Source organism: Antennarius striatus, chromosome 2, assembly GCF_040054535.1.
Source record: "Antennarius striatus isolate MH-2024 chromosome 2, ASM4005453v1, whole genome shotgun sequence".
NCBI lineage: Eukaryota > Metazoa > Chordata > Actinopteri > Lophiiformes > Antennariidae > Antennarius > Antennarius striatus.
The window spans coordinates 5,025,981-5,046,171 of record NC_090777.1 but is presented as its reverse complement, the minus strand read 5'-3'; the positions used below and the strand labels follow the sequence as shown (position 1 = coordinate 5,046,171).

Below are 20,191 nucleotides of genomic sequence, written 5' to 3'. Positions count from 1 at the left end.
GGAGTCTACTCTCAATTTTTTTTTTTCTCGAGTGAATATTTACTAGCAGATGCATTTGGATTTTAATATCAAGATTTTATTATTGTCTGCAAACCTTTACAGAAACACAAAACATGTGAGGTGTCTGAAGTTTTGTGACTTTGTGCAGCTCTCTTTTATTTCTAGAATGTTGCTGACAATAACTACAACTTGTGAGTATCACAAAGAAGGATGCTGTGTTCCTCACCTTTCAATATAAATATGAATTAAATAGCCTGGGACAGATATGTGTTGGAGCGATGTACAGGGTTTCCGGCCTGACTGTGCGTGTACCCTGTGAGTCCAAACCCAGGGTTTAATGATCCCATGTTTTAAGGAAATCCCCCCTCCCGTCGTTCTTCCGCAGTAGCCGCAGCCTCAACCTGTCGGCGCAAACGGCTGCACGATGGCTTCCATCCGTGCTGCTGCACTTATTTTGGCGTCATTGTGGATATATCCAGGTTGCGCGCTGTATTTCCACGTTGGAGAGACGGAGAAGAAATGTTTCATAGAAGAAATCCCTGATGAGACCATGGTTATTGGTAAGATGTGGCGTGTAGTCGTTAGCTTGACGTAGCTAACGTAGCAGTGCACACAATCGGCTGGCTCATGCAGAAACGCACCCAGACCGCAGTTTAAAGAAATGTCGGCTTCACAGCTCGTTCGTTTAGCCTAGAAATTAAGTCTGCATGGAAATACTGAGGTTTTCTGTAAGTTGTGGCAAACATTATTTCCATGAACGGCAACACCACACTTGAGATTGTATCTGTACTTGATAAAGGACAAAGGCTTTAATTAAATATTTGACTTGAGATACTGATGTCAGAATACTACAAAAATATTAATCTAATTGTAATCTATCCTTTCCTTCACGTAATACGTTAAATAAAATGTTAACCGTAATAAAACCATCAATAAATGACCCGCGTTTTGTACCTCCAAGTCAGGTTATGTAAATTACGACGCTAGTAATATGAATAGTAGCCGATGTAAAGCCGACCCTGAACGCAGCATCGCTGAACGTCTGAGATGATGACGTGAAACGTCCTGCTGGACGTGAACACAACAACAACAACAACAACACAACAATGTGTTTTCGTTTGGTGAATTTGTGGAATGTGGATATGGAGGGAAAAGAAATCAGAAATAAAAATCAATTCAAAAAGGTTTGCTTGCAGTGGAACAAGAGTGAAATATTTTTGATGGTATTTTGATGGGAAAAAACACATTTTTATATGAACACATGAAATAATACAACTTCGACATTACTTTAGTTTGCTGACAGAACAAACTTGTATGTATTTCACTCATGACTTTTTTTTATTTTTTTGCACTAATGTTTCACACCAGTGTTTATGTGTTTTCTTTATTTAAAATGTGAATAGTGTTGCCATGGTAATAGTACAGCCATCTTACTGCCATCTGAATGTCTTGTCTCTATTCCTGTCGGACAGGAAAGTACAGGACTCAGCTGTGGGACAAGCAGACCGGTTCCTTCCTGCCCTCCACCCCCGGGCTTGGGATGCATGTAGAGATCAAGGATCCAGACACAAAGGTGAGGACAGAGGCGGCGCCTTCTGGAACTCCTCCACATGATGACAGCCAGAACCTGAAGGGCCTTTTTTGCCTCTCCCCCAGATGATCCTTTCTCGTCAGTACGGGTCCGAAGGGCGTTTCACGTTCACCTCGCACACTCCTGGAGAACATCAGATCTGTCTACACTCCAACTCCACCAAGATGGCTCTCTTTGCAGGAGGGAAGCTGGTATGAACAGCCACCGCTTTGGTTTTTTACCTGAATGACCATTTCACACAACCGCTGGTCACCAGTGACCCGATTGTCAATCACATTCTTTCTTGGATTGGCTTATAAATTGTGTGATTTTCTTGACTTATGTGATGAACAATAAAGTGTCTTTCCACAAAATGTAATCAAAAGAAACATAACTCATGAACTGAGGGATCTTGTGCACGTGACCAAAAACGACTGATCACCGGCTAAATTCATGTGGTGCTTTTGAGTGCCAGAGTTCAAACTGTCTGTTTTTGTTCCAGCGGGTGCATCTGGATATTCAGGTTGGAGAACATACCAACAACTACCCTGAAATTGCAGCTAAAGACAAACTGACTGAGCTGCAGCTGCGAGTCCGACAGCTTCTCGACCAGGTTGAACAGATCCAGAAAGAGCAGAACTACCAGAGGGTCAGTAAACACAACCTCAGAACGTGTCGGCGTTTGCTGCGTGACTCCTCCCCCCTCTGACTGCCGTCTGTCGTCTCTTTGCAGTATCGCGAGGAGCGCTTTCGCATGACGAGCGAGAGCACCAACCAGCGCGTCCTGTGGTGGTCCATCGCTCAGACGCTCATCCTCATCGTCACCGGCATCTGGCAGATGAAGCACCTCAAGAGCTTCTTCGAAGCCAAGAAACTGGTGTAACGTGTTGAAGCCCGATCAGACGGACTGGGCGTCACGCGGAGGCGTGGAAGCATCCTGGAGGAGACGTGGAGTGACTGTCCGCAGCTTCTCTGATGCTGTTCTCCATCCTGGGCCCATGTTCAAGCTATTGGTACTTTTCTGTTAGCAACATGAGGGTAGCGCAGGGTTCCTGTCGCCTTCGGACATGCCATGTTTTTATTTCTGTGCAACGGAACACAAGGTTTTATGGTGGTTGGTACTTCAGAATGTTGCACGTTTTTTAGAAAAGGTTTATGTTGTGAACAGTGGCTCGCAGTTTTATTTGAGATGTAACGCTCGCCGGCGTATTTATCCAACAGCCGCACACAAACATAATCAGTGCTCAGGACGTGTTCAGGTGTTACAAATGGAACCACAATAACAAAGTTGGAATGATTAGAAGCAGAGTGATAGTGTAACACCTCCCAACGTCCAATCAGAGCTTAGGTCTTGGAAAAGAACCCATGGATGATCCATTTTTTTGTGACCTGCGCGTCTGGACTGGATTTTAAGAAAACGCCCTCAGATCCCTGCCGGGGCATCCCTCCTCGTCGTGTGGCCTTCATCAGCCGCGTGTATTTCTCAGTTCTAGAGTGAATGCTGGTGGCACGGCGGTGCAGTGAGAGTGGGGGGGGGGGGTGGTGTTCAGGGTCCTGGGACCGTCCCGTATGGAGTCTGTCCCCATGTCTGTGTGGGTTCCCTCTGGCGTCTGTACGAGCTCTTGTGGATCAGCAGTGGTGCATGCTGGGAGCCTCACTGAGTCTGTTGGCTCAATGATGGATGACATGGAAGATATTCAGCGTCTGATTTATCCTGGGGTCATTAAACGCAGCATTTTGAGCTGAATGTAGAAAAGGAAACTCAGTTGAATCGAGCTTTTTTTAGCTGTAGTTCATTTGCAAACATAAATACTAGATTTTGCCACTAAAAATAAAAGTCCTGGTGTCTGCAGATCCGGTGTGTGATACATGTCTAACAGGATTGTGTTGTAAATAAGAGGAGGTGTAGCTTATTGTTGTTTTCTACTTGTTTTTTTGACATTTTTCAGGTGTTTTCTTTCCTCTGCGTATTTATTAAGCGTCCTCGGCCTGGTTTGGTTTGGGTTCCATTCATCAGATTAGTTCTTCACATCTCCTCTTCCAATATTTTAGGAGAAACAGATGCTGACGGGGAGTGAACAGGGATTCCTCCACTGACTACATTTAAATTCCAGAACTTCTTTTAAGGCATTTTAGCGCTCTGGTGAGTGCAGTGCTTCACTGTCCTCAAGGTGTGACCTACATGTGATCAATAAACCATGTTTGCCCCAACATTTGTGATGTATCATTTGGCCCTAAAGGGAAGAAATATTCAGCAGTTGGCAAATAATTGCAACCAAAGAATTTATTTCATGGCTTAGGGCCACAAACTAAACACACAGATCAACACAACACGATTCTACCACCAACGAGGAAAACTTTGTCACGGAAATGAAACGCTGACATTGACATGATGGCTACAGTTTGAAAACCCACCATGACACCAGATCACCTGTTTGCATAGATTGACTCACCTCGACACACACAACTCTGCTGTCAGAGCGGAAACACACCACATGAAACACAAAGTGTGTCATTATAAAGGAATAAATCATTTATTATGTCAAGTCTTTGTTTGGTCTGTACAGTAATGAGGGGACATGGTGGCCGGACACAGTCAAGCACATTTCAACACGGGTTGGAAAGGTACAAAATACCACAGCGCACAACAAAGCCAAACAACGTTCCACCATGTTTCAGTAGACGGACGCTTGTTAATCCAGGGATGTCAGAGTTTTCCATGACAGGAAGTCAGACAACGACAGGTTAGTTCTAAACTGGTTTTTGGAAAAACGGTCAAACTAGTTCTTTGACCAAATTCAACTTTTAATTACAAGAGCAAGAAGGGGACACAAAAACGTGACGAAGATTCAGGAAAACCATTTTAAAACTAGCCAAAAATTTGCAACCTTAGCTCCACATATGGAAAACCTGCGCTTCACTGCTCCGGTCTGTTCACAGGAAGTGTTTTTTCCTCCCTCTGACGTACTTCAGAGGAGCTCTTCTTACTGTCCCGACACGGTCAGATGCTGCATCTTCTTGGCCGCCTCTTCTGACACCATCTTGGATGTTTTCTCCGGACTGGGAGCTGGACTGGGAGCCGGGCTGGGATTGGGAGTGTTTGCTGCGCTGTTTGGATACTCCCTGTTGCCGAATATGATACTACCTACTCGCACGTTGGTGGCACCCACCTCGATCTTCAACACAGGGAAGAGCAGAAAAAAAATTTTTACTCTCCGAGTACAATGAGATGCACGCATGAATCCATGTGGAATCAACTAGTAAAGAAAAAAAGTGACGTCAAAGAGAAGAAACATTTAAACCCAACTTGGATGAAAGTCTTCTCTTTGAAACTTATCTGAAACTCAACTGGAAAGCCGTATTGAAACGACTGAACTCATTTGACTACTGCATATCAAGCTCCAAATCAAACATCTAGAAACAAGACGTTTCTAGATACCGCTCCAGGTCCTGGTTCTGCTCCTCTGAAGGAGATCATGTTTGCTGATAAGGAGTGATACTCACTGCATGTTCAAAGTCTGTGGACATCCCCATGCTGAGCTCAACCTCCTCCAGAGGCAGCGCCAGACTGTCACACACCTCCCGCCGCCGACTCAGCAGCATCTTGATTTAAATAGACAAAAAAAGAAAAGAAATCTGGAACAGTTTTCAAATAAAAAAAAAAATCTGAAATTGTTTTAAGAATCAAGGATTTTACTGAGAGCACACTGCTAAAAAAACAAACAAACGAAAAACAAAAAAATAAAAAAATAAACTGCGCCCTCTGGTGGACAAACTATGTAATGCAATCCTGACACTTTCTACCATCATCAAAAACAAAATTCTTTATTGATCCCTGAGGGCGATTTGCTTTAAAAGCTACAAAGCAGATGTTTGTCTGTTGATGAGTCAACCTCCAGCCGACACACACAACCAGTCAAAAGTGTGGACACACTTTTTCATGTAACAGTTCTTCTTTCCTTGACTATTTACATTGTTGATCCACAAAGACGACATTAAAACTATGAACAAAAACATCTGGAAATATGTAGTAAAAATATGAAATAAGTCAAAAACATTAATTCATTCTTTCATTCACCATCTAGTAGGGCCGACGACTATGTAACAAACCCGACTTCGACTTCACAACCCCAGTAAGAAAAACAAAATTTCACAAATGAACCGTTTCAAGCGATGACCTCAACAGTTTGCAAAGCACAGGGAGAACAATGTAAAATAGAAAATGCTCGAGGAGGACAGACGTTTCACAATGTGAACAGCGGGAGTCCAACACCCGACTTGAGTCGTGGCTGAAGCGCTTCAGCCACGCTGAGAACAGGTTCAACAGGTTGAATTAAATGCTTTAAATTTGCATTGCATTCTCAAACACAGACTGTTGGATCTGTGTGTTGTGGGTTTCTTTTTCCTTTTACCCTGAAAAATTTTGAATAAATGAAGAGAAGAAAACCCAGTCATAAAGACACTGATGTTGAAGAACGCCAACAGAACATTCACTCGTTCTCCTGGCAGATGGACGACCATCAGGAGTCACCGCCTCACCAACAAATCTCACTGATGATGGAGACAAACTTTTATACCTGAAAGTCGGGGTTGGGGCCCAAGCTGAGGTCGTAGCCGTAGCGACCGATGGTCATGAGTCCTGTGAAGTGCAGGGCGGAGCACTGGGACACGATGTGCTTCACAGTGTCGACCGTGTCGGCTGGAGGCAGGCCGTGTTTACCTGCAGCAAACATGGACAGACCGTCTGTGATCCGCTCACGGCACCGACGCACAAACGACAGGACGGACGGTTACTCTGCTCTCCGCTGGTGTTGATCTGCAGCATGACCTTCAACCTCTGCGTACTGGCTCCTCGGATGCGCTGCCACGAACTGTTGACTTTGTCCGCCAGTTTGGCCGAGTCCACCGTCTCCACCAGGAACAGATTGGGAACGCCTGGAAACAAGACGACGGGAATGAGTGGAAGGGTTTTTAGAACGCAGCTCCATTACAGCTGATGGCCCCCACTCACCCAGAAGCTTGTTGACATTATTCTTCTGTAGGTGGCCGATAAAATGCCACTTGATTTCTGGGCACGAGGCTAAGATCTGGATGAGATGGAAAAACACACCCCTGTGAAAACCTACAAACGCTGCTGTGGGAGAAGATCTCAAATGTGTGATAAACCCACCAGAGGATCCGAGGCTTTGTCCACCAGCTCATTAACCTGATGTGAAGACAAAGGTTGGGGGGGGGGGGGGTCAGTCGATCGCGTTAGGTCATAGAACATGGACACAACAAGAGCAGGACAGAATACTCACATAATTTTCACCAAAGTTGCGTTGTCCTTGCCTGTAGGCCTCCACCACCATGTCTGGGGGTTTGGTCTTGCTGACGGCTACAAGGCGGGGGGGCACCGAGGGGAGTGTCTGAGGACGGACAAACATTCCCATCTGTCAGTGAAGGCATCAGCAGGAGAGGCAGGTCTTCAGATCCAGAGGAGCAGCTCTGGTAGGACTAGGTAGGTAGGTAGGACTGATGGTGACATGATGAGGGAGCAGGGACCATCTTTTAAAGAGCTGAAGTGTGTGTGTGTGTGTGTGTGTGTGTGTGTGTGTGTGTGTGTGTGTGTGTGTGTGTGTGTGCAGAACTTGGTCTTGTAGCCTCTGAACACCCCATCAGACACAAACACACTCCTGCTCACACACGGACACACTGCTGCCATATGTTCACCCCCCCCCCCCCCAAACATGTGACGAAAGTGCTGTCACAAGCTCGACCACCTGGGATCCAAAGGTTGAAGTGTTTGGAAGCCTTACGTAACTAAACTCAGCTCTCTGACCCCCCCTGCCCCCCTGGAAGCGTCCGCTGTTCGGAGTCTCTTGGGGGGAGCGCTCACCTTGGGCCGCCGCGCCGCCGCCTGGGTCACCCGCCCCAGCACCGACTGCAGCGCCTTCCCGATCTCCTCCGACATTGCTACTTTCCACATACCGTCAAACGGAAACGACACAGAACGTAAGTGACGTCTCCCTGATGACGACAATCGGCTTTCAAAATAAAAGCACAGCCCGTCCGGTGGAGCGTTCCCTCGAGTGGGAAGTGGCTTCGCGTCAGCGCCCCCTGTTGTTCAGGCATTGATATTACAATCTAAAGAAAACGTCCTGATCAGTAACACCGTACTTGATCATTGATCTTCTATTCGTGATTTGAAGCACGGTGCTCTTACTTTACAATAAAATATGATAGTGAATGAACAATATTTACAGATAACATTCACAATTTATAAAGAAATTTTAAAAAATTCTAGTTTTCATTCCATATCGAGTTTCCACATTTTGCATTCGTTATGTAGGTTCTTTTTAGGACATTACCATTTGTGGCTGCGCTGGAAAGCACTTATTAAAACGAGGTCCGACAAAGTTAATGACCATTACAATAAGTGTTGTAAACATAAAATACAGAATTTTAAAGTTAATTATTTGAAACATTTAAAGGTATAAACTCAATGCACACACAATATACGAAAAGAAATAAGTTTTATTCACAAAATCGCACAAATCAAAGAAAACATCCTGTCAACAAAAATCTGTTACAATTTCCAATTCACTTTCCACTTCTAAATAAGTCAAAGGACAGTGAAAACGGTGAGAACGTGTCTCTTTCCTCTTCATACTCTCTCCAAAGCCTCCAACATGATGATGCTATTACCTCTGATGACCTAAAAGAAATGAGAACAAAGACATTCAAAAAAGACTTCATGTTTTCATTTTAAAAAATGTCAGAAGAGACGTTCCATGGAAACGACACGATATGCATTTCTCATGAAACTGAAAATGCCAAAAGGTAAAACTCTGATGAAGTTCAGTTTGATTAGGTCCAGAAAAAGAGGATTATAGAAGGAGAGACGCATACAGACGACTGTTTCCCTAAAAATACAGAACCGTCCATGGAGGTACTGACCACCATGCCGATGGTGTTCTGCTGTCCTCCGGGGCCCATCTCTAGAGAGTCATCCACCACCAGGTTCATGAAGGGGTCGAACCCTCGCAGGATGCCCTGCACATGTCTGCCACCGTTCAGCTTCACTGCAAACAAGAACAGATCCACCTCTCCTTCAGAACCACTTCATTCCAAAATCTACCTGACTTGTAAAGAAATCACTCTTGTATCGTGTAAGTGGGGATCACCCTTTTTGTATTTATTTATTCAGTTATTTTTTTCCTTCTTTCTAGACATGTTATTACAGCATATTTCACTTTCATCAGTGTTGAAACATCAACAACATCCGAAAAGAAAAAAAAAAAAGGTTAACGGGTAGAAGCCATTGGCTTGTAAGATTCCCGTCCCCTAAATTATCAACAAAACATCTCTCTCATTAGTATAATCAACAAACAGACTTTAAAAGTCATCAACCAGCTCATACATTGAATTTTGACAGACGTTCATACCCTGATCATTTTGAACACTGATCAGACGGAGGTTCTAATTGAGAGCTGCACTCATTTTCTATGATTTATCTGTTTTTTTTTTCTGTCTGTTGAAGGAAGCAGCGAAACTTCCAGTCGGTTCATGCAAACCTCCAGGGCTGTGATGAACTGAATATACCCACCCCCTATCTTATGAGTATATATTAAACAGTCAGACGTTAAAAATACATTTAACATTATGTTAAGACTTCTTAATATCGCACAAAAATACAAATTCTAAAATCATAATTCCCTTTAGTGTGTTTAAAAGTTTTCTGATTCATCCATTTCAAATTCTTCAGCCTTGTTGGTTACGTTGTGTGCTTTAAGCACCTTCATACAAACAAACACACAACAATCTGACGGACGCAGGAGTGCGACTGAAGTTTCTATTTGCCCATCAATGGGTTCGAAGAGCTTTCTTCTCTACTCACATGACAGTTTCTTGTCCATAAATCTGAAATAAGAAAAATAACACAGGGTTACTTTACATGAGCCTGAAGACGACGCGTTAGCCACAGGGACATGCTAGCTAATGCTATTAGCTTGTTTCCGCTGAAGACAGAATGGCTGCTGCTCGAGAACAATTTGTAGATTTAATGAAACTGTAACTCAAACTGGGCTTCGTGTTCGTTTAGCGGTCGGTTTCTTACTTCTTCAGCTCGGGCGGGTGTGCTTTACTCATTTTGTCGCAGGATTCCCGAACACCAACAAAGCTGCTCGCACAAAATACGTTTCACAAAACCGCGGAACGAGAGCGTGCGCCGAATTACCGGAAGTTAAGCAAAGGACTTCCGTGTATTACTCTGTCAGGGCGCCACCATGTGGCCGGGAGGGAAAGGCGGAACGGAATACAGTACGGATACCATTCATAACAATTTTCTTACATGGATAATCCGAAGGTGTTATGTTGTTCGTGTGCATAACGCATGAAATCCAGAAAAATGAAATATGATGACCAATCTCATAAATCTTTTCATTTCGGCTTTTCCCTTCAGGGGTCGCCACAGCGAATCGATTGCCTCCATCTAACCCCGTCTTCTGCATCTTCTTCTCTCACACCAACTACCTTCAATCTCACAAATCTGCTGAGTGCAATTTGGTACGTTATCAATACGGTTTTCACTCAATAAATAAAAACTCTTATTTTTTTTTAGCTGGGACAGGCTCCAGCAACCATGCAAGCGCAGAAGTGGAAACTGAAGGTACTACTTAAATATTTGACTGTATTTGTAATTTTTAGTCCTTCACTCTGATCATGTTCATATTGTCCCCTGGAATCTATAGAAACCCAACACTTGTGGTTAATATAAGCATGAAGTTTGGTGAAGACAAAGATGCATTGGTTACCAGATGTGCTCCACCTTTCAGACTCAACCTTTCAGAAAATGACATTTCCATGGAAACAGTAACACTTTATAAAGATATATAAATGGCATGATTGAACATATGACAATATTCAGTTTTCATTTTAATTCATGGAATATGCCAATCAGTGTAAACTGCCACTATAAGGTTGACTGTAGAAAACTGATTTGAGTTTCAAAATTTCGACACCTTTGGCTAAATTTATGCCACACACACCAACAGCCAGACTTATTAGAAATGACAAAAAAATGGAAATGAATATGTCTCAAAAGGCACAACCTGACTACTGACGAGCTCCGTCAATAAAAATGAACACCCGTTGAAAATGGTCAACTTTTAATTGTTATCTAAGAGCCAAAGTAATTACAAAAGCAAAGTTTTCAAACCATATCAATACTTACAAAAAAAGACTTTCACAGTCGCTGATAAGTCTTGAGAAAAAAAACAAACTCATAATGATCCCAATTCAATCTTTAAAGCACTTTTCAAGCATTTGCAGACATACTGAGGGGTCACTATTGGCTTCTTTGCATAGATAAGTCATCCTCTGGGAACATGACAAAAGGCAGTGTGCTGGCTGTTTCCACCACAGGCAAAAAGGTTTGTTTTAATGTCTTTAACTTTGGACTGGAACAAATGAGACCTTTATTCAGAAAAAAAAAAAAAGTTCAGCAACGTAAAGCACACCTGACTTCTTTTTTATCTTAGAAGCAGTTGAAATCCTGTTGTTAGAATCAAAATGCCATATTTACATTTAATGTTCCAATGGTGCAACAGATCTATCATCATAACTATTACCGAAATACAGCAGAAGACATATTTGAAATGAATAAGCTCTAGCATCACAGATGCCTGGTGTAAAAAAAAAAGACCCTAGCAAACAAAATATCTCAGAGGAGAAAGTATCTGAAATCAACAGTTCATCAAAACCAAAAAAAAAACATCAGTCACCTACTTCCCCTACAGCGATGAAAATCAGATGAGGTCTCTAAACCTCAAAGTAAAAGACATTTCCTTGCATAGGACTTAAAAATGAGCAACGACAAAACAGAACATGACACCACGCAGCTTGTTTGTTACTATCCAAGTCCACACATTCACATTAAATCATTAAACCCTTTGTTCTTGTCTTGTAGTCAACAGGCTAAGAGCGTTAGCATGCACACCGTCTGAGGATGGTGCATGGAACCAGTTCACAAACGCCGCTGGAAAAGACAGACAAGACTGAGTTTGCTCAGAAAACAAGAACGCATAACACAGCAAAACACAGGAGATGTAACGCAAGATCCAACGGAGGCACTTCAGCCGAACTCTGTGACATGTCAGGAAACATTCAGTCAGGTCAACAAGGTGGTTTGGCGTCATGAAAAGCCCCTGTTGATTTCTCGTGGTGCGTTCACACACACTCAAGCTTGAGCTTTTGTTTGGTCTGTACGAACAGTACAGAGTCAGTTTGTTTTGATTTTGTTTTCCTTTTAAAGTCCCCAGTTTTTTTTTTAGGATTAATACAATGGTTCCTAAACTGTTTCACTTAAACTCCAAACTAACACAACACATGGTGGAGCTTTCACCAAAATAGTTGTATACTGTGATATCACGTTACTTCAAATTCCGGAGATATGAAATAATCACTTGTTTTACTCGTGACTCTGACACCCCCTCTAGGATCACTCTGAATAAGACCCAATGGAAAATACAGCAGTGCGTTTTTTCAGCAGGAACTGGACAAAAAAACCCAAAACCTGACGGACACAGGTTTTCTTTTTCTGAGTGAACGTCTCTTTCAAGATCATCTCACTCTCATGTCTAGAGGTTAAAGTTGTCTGAACTTCAAAATGCTCATTGAGTAACTTTCACGTCAGAGACGCAAACCATTCCAGATACACAGGTATTTTTTGCATGCTCTTCCCATCAACCTTAAGGACGCCATGGGGTCTGCATGTACACACCAGGAATGAAAGAAAACGCATTTAAGTTGTAATAAAAATTAAATTTCAATTTGTCTCCTGTGTTGGAGGGATGATCCATACATGTATGATCAGTCCTGTCATGGGCACAGTTAATTCTAGTGGTTAGATTTCCTAACAACTTGTTAATTAATACTAAAGGTGATTCAAAACAGAGATGGAAGAATAAGCCCTGAGAAAATTAGCAGAAAAAATATCCGTATTTGAAGTATATCAATACGCAGTGATGACTTCCAAATGTAATGAAAACAATTACGTTCACCCGAATCAAAATGTAGAAAACCAAGTCTAAATCTGGTTGGATGCAGCAAATGGCAGGAAGTATGGAAAGAAACGTCAAAACTGCACAATACCCAGTCTGGTCTTTTGACCTTGATATGTTGGTAAGGACAGAAATGCTCTAGTAATGATCCAAAAAGCATTTCAGAGACTCCATTACAGCCTTCGATCCTACAAGGGAAAAAGGCGACCAGTCCCGACATTCACACTGACGCTCCGGCTTTGCTGGCCTGACAGGCGAAGCCCTCTGAGATGCTGTCCTCCTCCACCTTCTTTCGCAGGTGTTCTTGACAGTGTTCTAGGAAAGAGTCCAGCGCTGAGAAGCCCTGCTGGCAGGGCACGCAGTGGTACAGTCTGTGTTTCTTGGAGCCCGGCCACTTACACGTGTCCATATCGTTTGTGCAAACGCTGCACTGCCTCCTCTTCACAGAGGACTGGTGGAGTTCTATGTGCTCCTTTAGCTTCAGCTGCTGAGAGAAAACCTCGGCACAGGAGGGACATGGAAACTCCCTGTCAGCGTCCTCCTCAAGCAGTTCCTCCATTCCAGTCACTTCTCTGCGGCCGCCTGGATCGGTCTGATTGTTCTCTGGTTTAGGTACTTTCCTGGGCCGCCCTGGACCAGCCTTAACAGGCTTGTTTTCTGAGATGTTTTGTACTTGATTTGGTGCTGATTGTGAGTCTTTGGTGCTATATTTGTTGGTGATTGCGGTGAAGCTGGAGGCTGTGTGCTGCCTGTAATGTGCCCTAATGGACAAATGATGTAGGAAGACTTTTCCGCAGACCTGACATGGATACGTCCCTCCTCTCCTGCTCCTTCTGGTGACGGGCCTCGGCTCTCTCCTGACGTTTGTCTCTCTGCTGTGCTTCTCCTTCCTGTGAAGATACAGCTCCGAGGTTCTCCTGAAAACCATGTCACAGGAGCGACAGGTCAAAAGCTTCTTTTTGGACTTTGTCCTTTTCACTGGATCTCCGTTCATGTTGAAAGGCATCCCTTTTCCTCCCTGTGGACCCATGGGCCACTCGTCGGCGTGGTTGACCAGGTGATGGCGTTGCAGTCCAGCCTTTGTGCGGAAGGCTCTTGAACAGAACTGGCACATATTGCTGCTGGACCCTGGAGTGTCTGAAGAATCCGAGTGAGTGGAGTCTCCCTCAGACACTGGTGGGGAGTCATGTGGAAGGCTACTGGTATTCGATCTTTCACCACACCCAGCCTGCTGATGGTGCAGTAAAGCCTGCTTCTGACTGAAGCCCCTCCCACACGGGGCACACGCATAGGGACTTCTGTCCAAGTGGTGAGGCTGGCAGTGAGATGACATGTCCGGTGGCCTGCCTGGATCAGATTTGCGAGTTGTACATGCAAAACACGGAGAACTATGGTGTGCCTCTCCATGACAAATCTCACAAAGGATGGAATCTTGATCACATTTATGTAACTGCAGGGAAGATTTCAGGGAGAACTCCTGCCGACAAGACGGACAGCGGTGAGGTTTGGGCAGAATGTGTTCCAGATCCTGGTGGTGCAACAAGTCTGATGCATAGGAGAAACCTTTCCCACATTCTTGACAAATATACAAGGACAGGTGAGACTGACGCTGTCTATGAGAGTGTGGTTTTGCGTCCGCCCGTGCAATGAAGCTGGCAAGCTTCGTCAGAGTTTCTGCTGATGTCCTAGGGCGGCTGAAAGACTCCTGGGCCCGTGTGGTGCTCCAGCTGACACCGTCCATCTTCTTCACTTTCAACAAGTGTCTCCTGTATCAATGGAATCAGTACATGATTGGGTGAGAAACTGGAAATCACGGAGTACGTCTTTAAAGCGATTTGCATACGTGTTAAGTTATAATAGATCAAAATGCACATCCAGGAATATTTTTTTAAAAATTCAAACATTATGCGATAACATGCTTCACAAAGCCAGCCTGTAATTTATAAATAATAATAAAACAAACACCCAAAGACTGTCGACAGTACATTCACTAACGCTTTGCATCGAAACTGTGAAATACAAGCCCTGCATATACAAAATTTATTATAAATGTATTAATAATGATGTAATGTTGTCGTGTCGAGCACTGATCTCATTCTACCTTCATTGCTGATGTTTTCATTATTTCAGCTAGTTTCATAAAACTGCATTTCACCTGTACATGAATTATTTTTTAACCATTTAATCAAACTGAATCTACATAGATGAGCATGCAGTTAAAATGTTGTACTTTTATCTATTTATGCACTCATTCTGTGTCCTTCTGACTGCTTAGTGGCCTGAAATCAACAGCTCTCATTAGTTCACTCTTAACAAGGGAAGGCAAAGGCGCGTCTTTCTCTGCGTTTCTTTATCCATTTCACAAATGTTTTGGCCATTTGGTATCTAAGTGTGTGAACCTCTGCTGAATAACAACGGGACAGCATGCAGTCCGTGTAACCAGCAGGAAAGCTGCTGGTTAATCCGAACGCTCCCTTTACTGCGTGGCCACAGGTTAGCTTCGTGTTTGCTAATGTTAGCCGCTAGCACGTCAATAGCAGCACTAACGTAACAAAAACGCCCGTTTTCCTTTCTAAAAAACTTACCTCAGTTCCCAGACACATTAAATGTTGTAACTTTGAGGCCAACGAGCTGCATTTACAACCACAAATTTGTTAGCAAACCATGAGAACATGGTTACAAAAGTAAAACTTCGCTTTGGTTAAACACAGACTAACGTCCCCGAACTGATGGCGTCACTTCCGTCACGTGACCGTCTTCTTCGCTTTTTTTTTAAAATTCCAGGAAAAACTAAGTTACAGCGCGCCCTGGCGTTTGCAGATGACATTGTGATCTGTAGTGAGAGCAGGGAAGAGGTGGAGGAGAAGCTAGAGAGGTGGAGGTTTGTCCTGGAAGGTTAGCCGCAGTAAGACAGAGAACATGTGCGTGAATGAGAGGGACCCAAGTGAGTTTAGAGGGAGAAGAGATCAAGAAGGTGGAGGATTTTAAGTACTTAGGGTCAACAGTCCAGAGCAATGGAGAGTGTGGAAAAGAGGTGAAGAGGCGTGTACAGGCAGGATGGAACGGGTGGAGGAAAGTGTCAGGTGTGATGTGTGATAGAAGAGTTTCAGCTAAAATGAAAGGAAAGGTGTACAAAACTGTGGTGAGACCAGCGATGTTGTTTGGTCTAGAGACAGTGTCACTGAGGAAAAGACAGGAGGCAGAGCTGGAGGTAGTAGAGATGAAGATGCTGAGGTTCTCTCTAGGAGTGACCAGGATGGATAGGATCAGGAATGAGTACATCAGAGGGACAGCACATGTTAGAGGTTCTGGAGATGAAGTCAGAGAGGCCAGACTGAGATGGTTTGGACATGTCCAGAGGAGAGATAGTGAATACATTGGTAGAAGGATGCTGAGTTTTGAACTGCCAGGCAGGAGGTCTAGAGGAAGACCAAAGAGGAGGTTTATGGATGTAGTGAAAGAAGACATGAAGGTAGTTGGTGTGAGAGAAGAGGATGCAGAAGACAGGGTTAGATGGAGGCAACTGATTTGCTGTGGCGACCCCTGAAGGGAAAAGGCAAAAGGAGAAGAAGAAGACAGTGCACCCTCGCACTTTCGGGCATCAACGATTGCTCCAGCTCATCCAGTTTGCTGTAGGCAGTCACGTGATACCGTACGCGCATCCTATTGGCTGACGGCACCCAGAAGTGCGCTCCATTCCGTCAGTCTCGGATTTTTGTGAGACACAAAAGTGCTTTAAACAGTCGGTAAGAGTGTGGAAAAAAGTAATACAGATTGAAAGTGGTTAAATATCGGTATGGGGAGGGTTCATAGTAGTTTAAATTACAGTAAATAATAAGACAAATACATCGCAATCTCGATCACAGATTCCTCAATTGCGTGTGGTTCCTGGAACGCATTGACCGCAAAGACCAAGGGTGCACTGTACTGTATATCCGGGTTGTTTTTTTTACAAACTAAAAAACACTGATCTAACATTGATCCTATACCAAGTAAATACAGGCCAGTGTCGCTGATACCGATACCAACACTATTCAAGAACTAATGTGTCATTGAATTGCTAAATCTAAAGTATTTTTCATGATCTCAATCTCACCAGGCTACTGTCGATCTGATAGTGCTGCCGACTAGATATCGAAACTATCGATATTTGGATTGCTCCACCCACCACTAGTTTCTCCAGACATGTTGCCAGCGAATTGCAGAATCGCAAGAAAGACAAACAGCCACTTGCACACACTTTCATACCTGTGGACAATTTGGAACCGACCAATCCAACTGAAGTACATGTTTTGTTGGAGGTGGGAGGAAACCTGCGAACCTGGAGAGAACATGGGGGGAACATACAAACTCTGCACAGAACAGGACTTGAACCTGGAACTGTCTTGCTGTGAGGTGCCAGTGCTACCCATTGGGTTACCATATACTTTATTAATAACACAAAGTTTTGGGTTCGATTCTTTTCTGTACAGAGTTGTCAAGGTTGAGACCTGTAGCCTCATGTACAGTCTTGTGTATATTTCCTGATGAAACATAGCACTGCCCAAAAACAGAAGTTCATGCCTAAATGCTGGATGTATGGTAGTAATTGGTTTGAATTCTTATGCATATTAAAGATGATATCACAGACTTGGACTTATGTTTGATTTCTTGGATATGAAACTCAGTCATATCCACCTACCACAGACTCGTAGCACAGAGGAATTCCTCCATCGTCTCCGACACTGGTATACCGCAACCACTGGCTGTTGCTTCCTGCCCTGCCGGCCGTTCGTCTCCTCACCTGTGCTGTGCTGGAGTCAACAAGAAGAAATCATGAGAGCACTGAGCAGCACAAATGATGGCCTGGATCAACTGGAGTCCTCACAAATATAGATAAAACAATAAATGCTCTTGTGAATAAGTGAACTGCTTCTTTTACATGGTTGAAATGAAATGTTGCTGGGCACAAATGACCTCTTGGGTAGGATGCACATTCATGGGTCCAGCTTGTGCTTCATCTGACGGGAGATATGCTGCTCTGGCAGTAGTATGGGCGCCTTTGAGCCACATCTTGTAGGATGCCACACGACATCACAATTTGGCGTACCTTCTTGGGGCTGTACAGCAGTCTCTACGCCCCCTTTGTACGAGACACCCCAGAATTCTCCGTCTTCAGATACCCAGATAGCATGCTCCCTTATTTCAGAAATGGCACAAGACAAGATAAAGATATCAGATTTCAGCAAATCTCAAGGCTTGTTAAATAGACAAAATGAAATGAATCATCAAATCTACAGAGGGTTTATTCAAGGGCATCAGATGTTACCAAGAGGAAGTCCAATCTTTAGAAACCCAGAGACTAAACAATTGTAAGAACTTCTGTAAGAACGTTCTGGGAGGCTCTCGCCACCTAAAGCTTTCCTCTCAAATGACCTTTGAATGTTTTGACTATGTTGGATGGTTTCTGCTATCTGGTCTGAACATTCTGACATTCAAGATTGACATGTTATCCACCAGAGCTTGAATGCATGAGGAGGAAGACATTAAGCATTAAACACACAGGAGAACAAACAGAAGCGTTCTGACTCGATTCTACCAGCTAACAATGAATGAACCTTTAAAGAGAAGTTATAGTAGTAGCGGTAGTAATGTATATAAATGATTTCGTGATTGAGCCTTTGCGCTCCTAACTCAGAATGGTGACCAATCAGAGTGACCGCTCCTTCATTTGATGAGACGATGATCCCACACCTGCAATTTTTGTTTATTAAAAGCTTTAGTTAAATGATCCACAATTGTAGGCAGATCACAGGCCAGCCTGGCGCCCTGCATCAAAGATCTTTGTCTTACAGAACAGTGCCACTCTGTGAATAAACTATGTAACCGCAGATAACTTTAGAGTAGAGAGTTTGATCATGTGCAACAAAGAATAAATAAACAGGCTGTTGTCACTTTTCCTAAGAGTGGAGCTGCAAACCCAAACAGTCGCTGCAGCCTTGTGGATGAAGCCATCAACCATCTCCTTAACTTGGGAGGAAAATACATAAATTACTCCCCATGACAAGTTCTATTATTTGCTGGAGGTACTATAAGTGAATAGTTGTCATGTTTACAATTTATCATGAGCTGCACTTAATTTCTCTTTGACAGATGGAGAATGTTGTGGAGAAAAAGCCAAAGAAGGCTACCAAAAATCATCTCCACGGACCCAATGCCATTAAGCCTTTTTGATACAAGCCGGCCTGGCTCCTGAATTAAACTGGCCTGGGAACGTTGTGTGTGTGTTTACATCACGTGTTTCTATTAAATGTGTGAATAAAGGGTGAACAAAGTTTGAAGTCTGCAGCCTGTAACTGAAATTTCATCATGGTTTGACATATTATACAGAATTAAATGGCAGCCAGATATCAATATTTTGAGCTGCTCTTATTTTAGTTTCCTTCACAGGGTAGGTTAATGGAATTCAATTTCTGCCGGTTGTGACATCATCATGATTCCTGACCAATAAGGGGCCAGCCGTCCGGTAACCCACCCCTCTCTTCTTTGATTGGGTAGCTGGGTGAAAATTGTCCGTTGTTAGCGGTCAGGCTGTTCTTCTGGTTGTTTGTTCAACCACATCAGGCCGAGACGACAAAGTCTCTGTAGTAGAAGTTCATGATGACAATGTTAAAAGCTTTAGACTGATCAACACGTGGCGTCTGGTATCAGGGAAGACGGAAAAAGACATCAGCTAAATAAATTAATACAAAGATACCTAAATAAGATAAACAAGTAAAGATAAACACTTCAGTCATAGAAAAAGTGTCAGTTATATATTTCTGTATATCTTCATTTATTTTGGAATGTCTATATTTGATAATTTATTTATGTATTTAACTAGTAAATCATTTATTTATTTATATGTTTACTTTCGAATTTGTTTATTTCTGTATTTTAATGAAAAGTAGAAGAAACCCTTTATGTGCACAGATGTGGTATTTCTTTACAACCAACAAGTTACCACTAGACGAGCTCAAACAGGAGAATTCATGCTTGATTTCTCAAGAAGATTTTTTCCAAACATAAATATTCAACTTTGATTCAGTGACAATGGATATAATTATTAATGTCTTGGTCTGCATTCATGCTGTTGAGGAAGTGCTTTAATTATTTTCTGTTACGCCTCCCCAGCAAGAAGAAAAAAAATTGCGCCCCCCCACTCTCTGCATTGACTATAAATAATACCATTTACACCTCTGCATAACATTGTATCCTTATTAAAACAGAAAAAAAGGAGAAAAAAAATAGATAGTTCAACTTATAACAAAGAATAATTTTACTAACATTATTTTTATATCCCGCTTCAAAAGCAGTGATGTATTGTAATTGTGTGGTTGTCCGTTGCAATCCACCAAATGTCTTTGCCATCGTTGCAGATAGAAAGATGAAACAAAAATCACATTACTCGGTTATTACTAATCACATTAGTCGCTGAAAATGAGATGATGACCTTGACCTTGAGAAAACTAGGCCAAGGTCAAATTTGAACTTTTGTATGCCCAGGAACGAGATAAGATAGAAAGACGGGGGAGAATGCCAGTGAGTAAGATTGTAGATC

The 20,191-nt window shown here is 43.0% G+C and overlaps 4 protein-coding genes across 4 annotated transcripts; 1 reads left to right on the top strand and 3 right to left on the bottom strand.

Annotated features, from left to right (window-relative positions):
* Window positions 1–376: 376 nt before the first annotated feature.
* Window positions 377–3,792, top strand: tmed4 (transmembrane p24 trafficking protein 4). The gene is made up of 5 exons (XM_068340694.1): window positions 377–560; window positions 1,473–1,573; window positions 1,657–1,782; window positions 2,073–2,219; window positions 2,304–3,792. The coding sequence occupies exons 1-5, from the start codon at window positions 425–427 to the stop codon at window positions 2,451–2,453; spliced, it is 660 nt and encodes a 219-aa protein (XP_068196795.1). The 5' UTR covers window positions 377–424; the 3' UTR covers window positions 2,454–3,792.
* A 162-nt stretch (window positions 3,793–3,954) lies between these two features.
* plpbp (pyridoxal phosphate binding protein) lies at window positions 3,955–7,556 on the bottom strand. Its single transcript, XM_068340680.1, has 8 exons — window positions 7,449–7,556; window positions 6,871–6,978; window positions 6,741–6,776; window positions 6,582–6,657; window positions 6,365–6,505; window positions 6,148–6,290; window positions 5,075–5,173; window positions 3,955–4,746 (listed from the first exon to the last, which is right to left on the bottom strand). The coding sequence occupies exons 1-8, from the start codon at window positions 7,536–7,538 to the stop codon at window positions 4,555–4,557; spliced, it is 885 nt and encodes a 294-aa protein (XP_068196781.1). The 5' UTR covers window positions 7,539–7,556; the 3' UTR covers window positions 3,955–4,554.
* A 512-nt stretch (window positions 7,557–8,068) lies between these two features.
* Window positions 8,069–9,804, bottom strand: snrpg (small nuclear ribonucleoprotein polypeptide G). Its single transcript, XM_068339768.1, has 4 exons — window positions 9,669–9,804; window positions 9,450–9,472; window positions 8,510–8,634; window positions 8,069–8,267 (listed from the first exon to the last, which is right to left on the bottom strand). Exons 1-4 carry the CDS (start codon window positions 9,698–9,700, stop codon window positions 8,217–8,219), a joined length of 231 nt encoding a protein of 76 aa, XP_068195869.1. The 5' UTR covers window positions 9,701–9,804; the 3' UTR covers window positions 8,069–8,216.
* Window positions 9,805–10,678: 874 nt separating this feature from the next.
* si:ch211-148l7.4 (uncharacterized protein LOC563603 homolog) lies at window positions 10,679–15,421 on the bottom strand. Its single transcript, XM_068335395.1, has 2 exons — window positions 15,198–15,421; window positions 10,679–14,378 (listed from the first exon to the last, which is right to left on the bottom strand). The coding sequence occupies exon 2, from the start codon at window positions 14,351–14,353 to the stop codon at window positions 12,833–12,835; it is 1,521 nt and encodes a 506-aa protein (XP_068191496.1). The 5' UTR covers window positions 14,354–14,378; window positions 15,198–15,421; the 3' UTR covers window positions 10,679–12,832.
* Window positions 15,422–20,191: the final 4,770 nt, after the last annotated feature.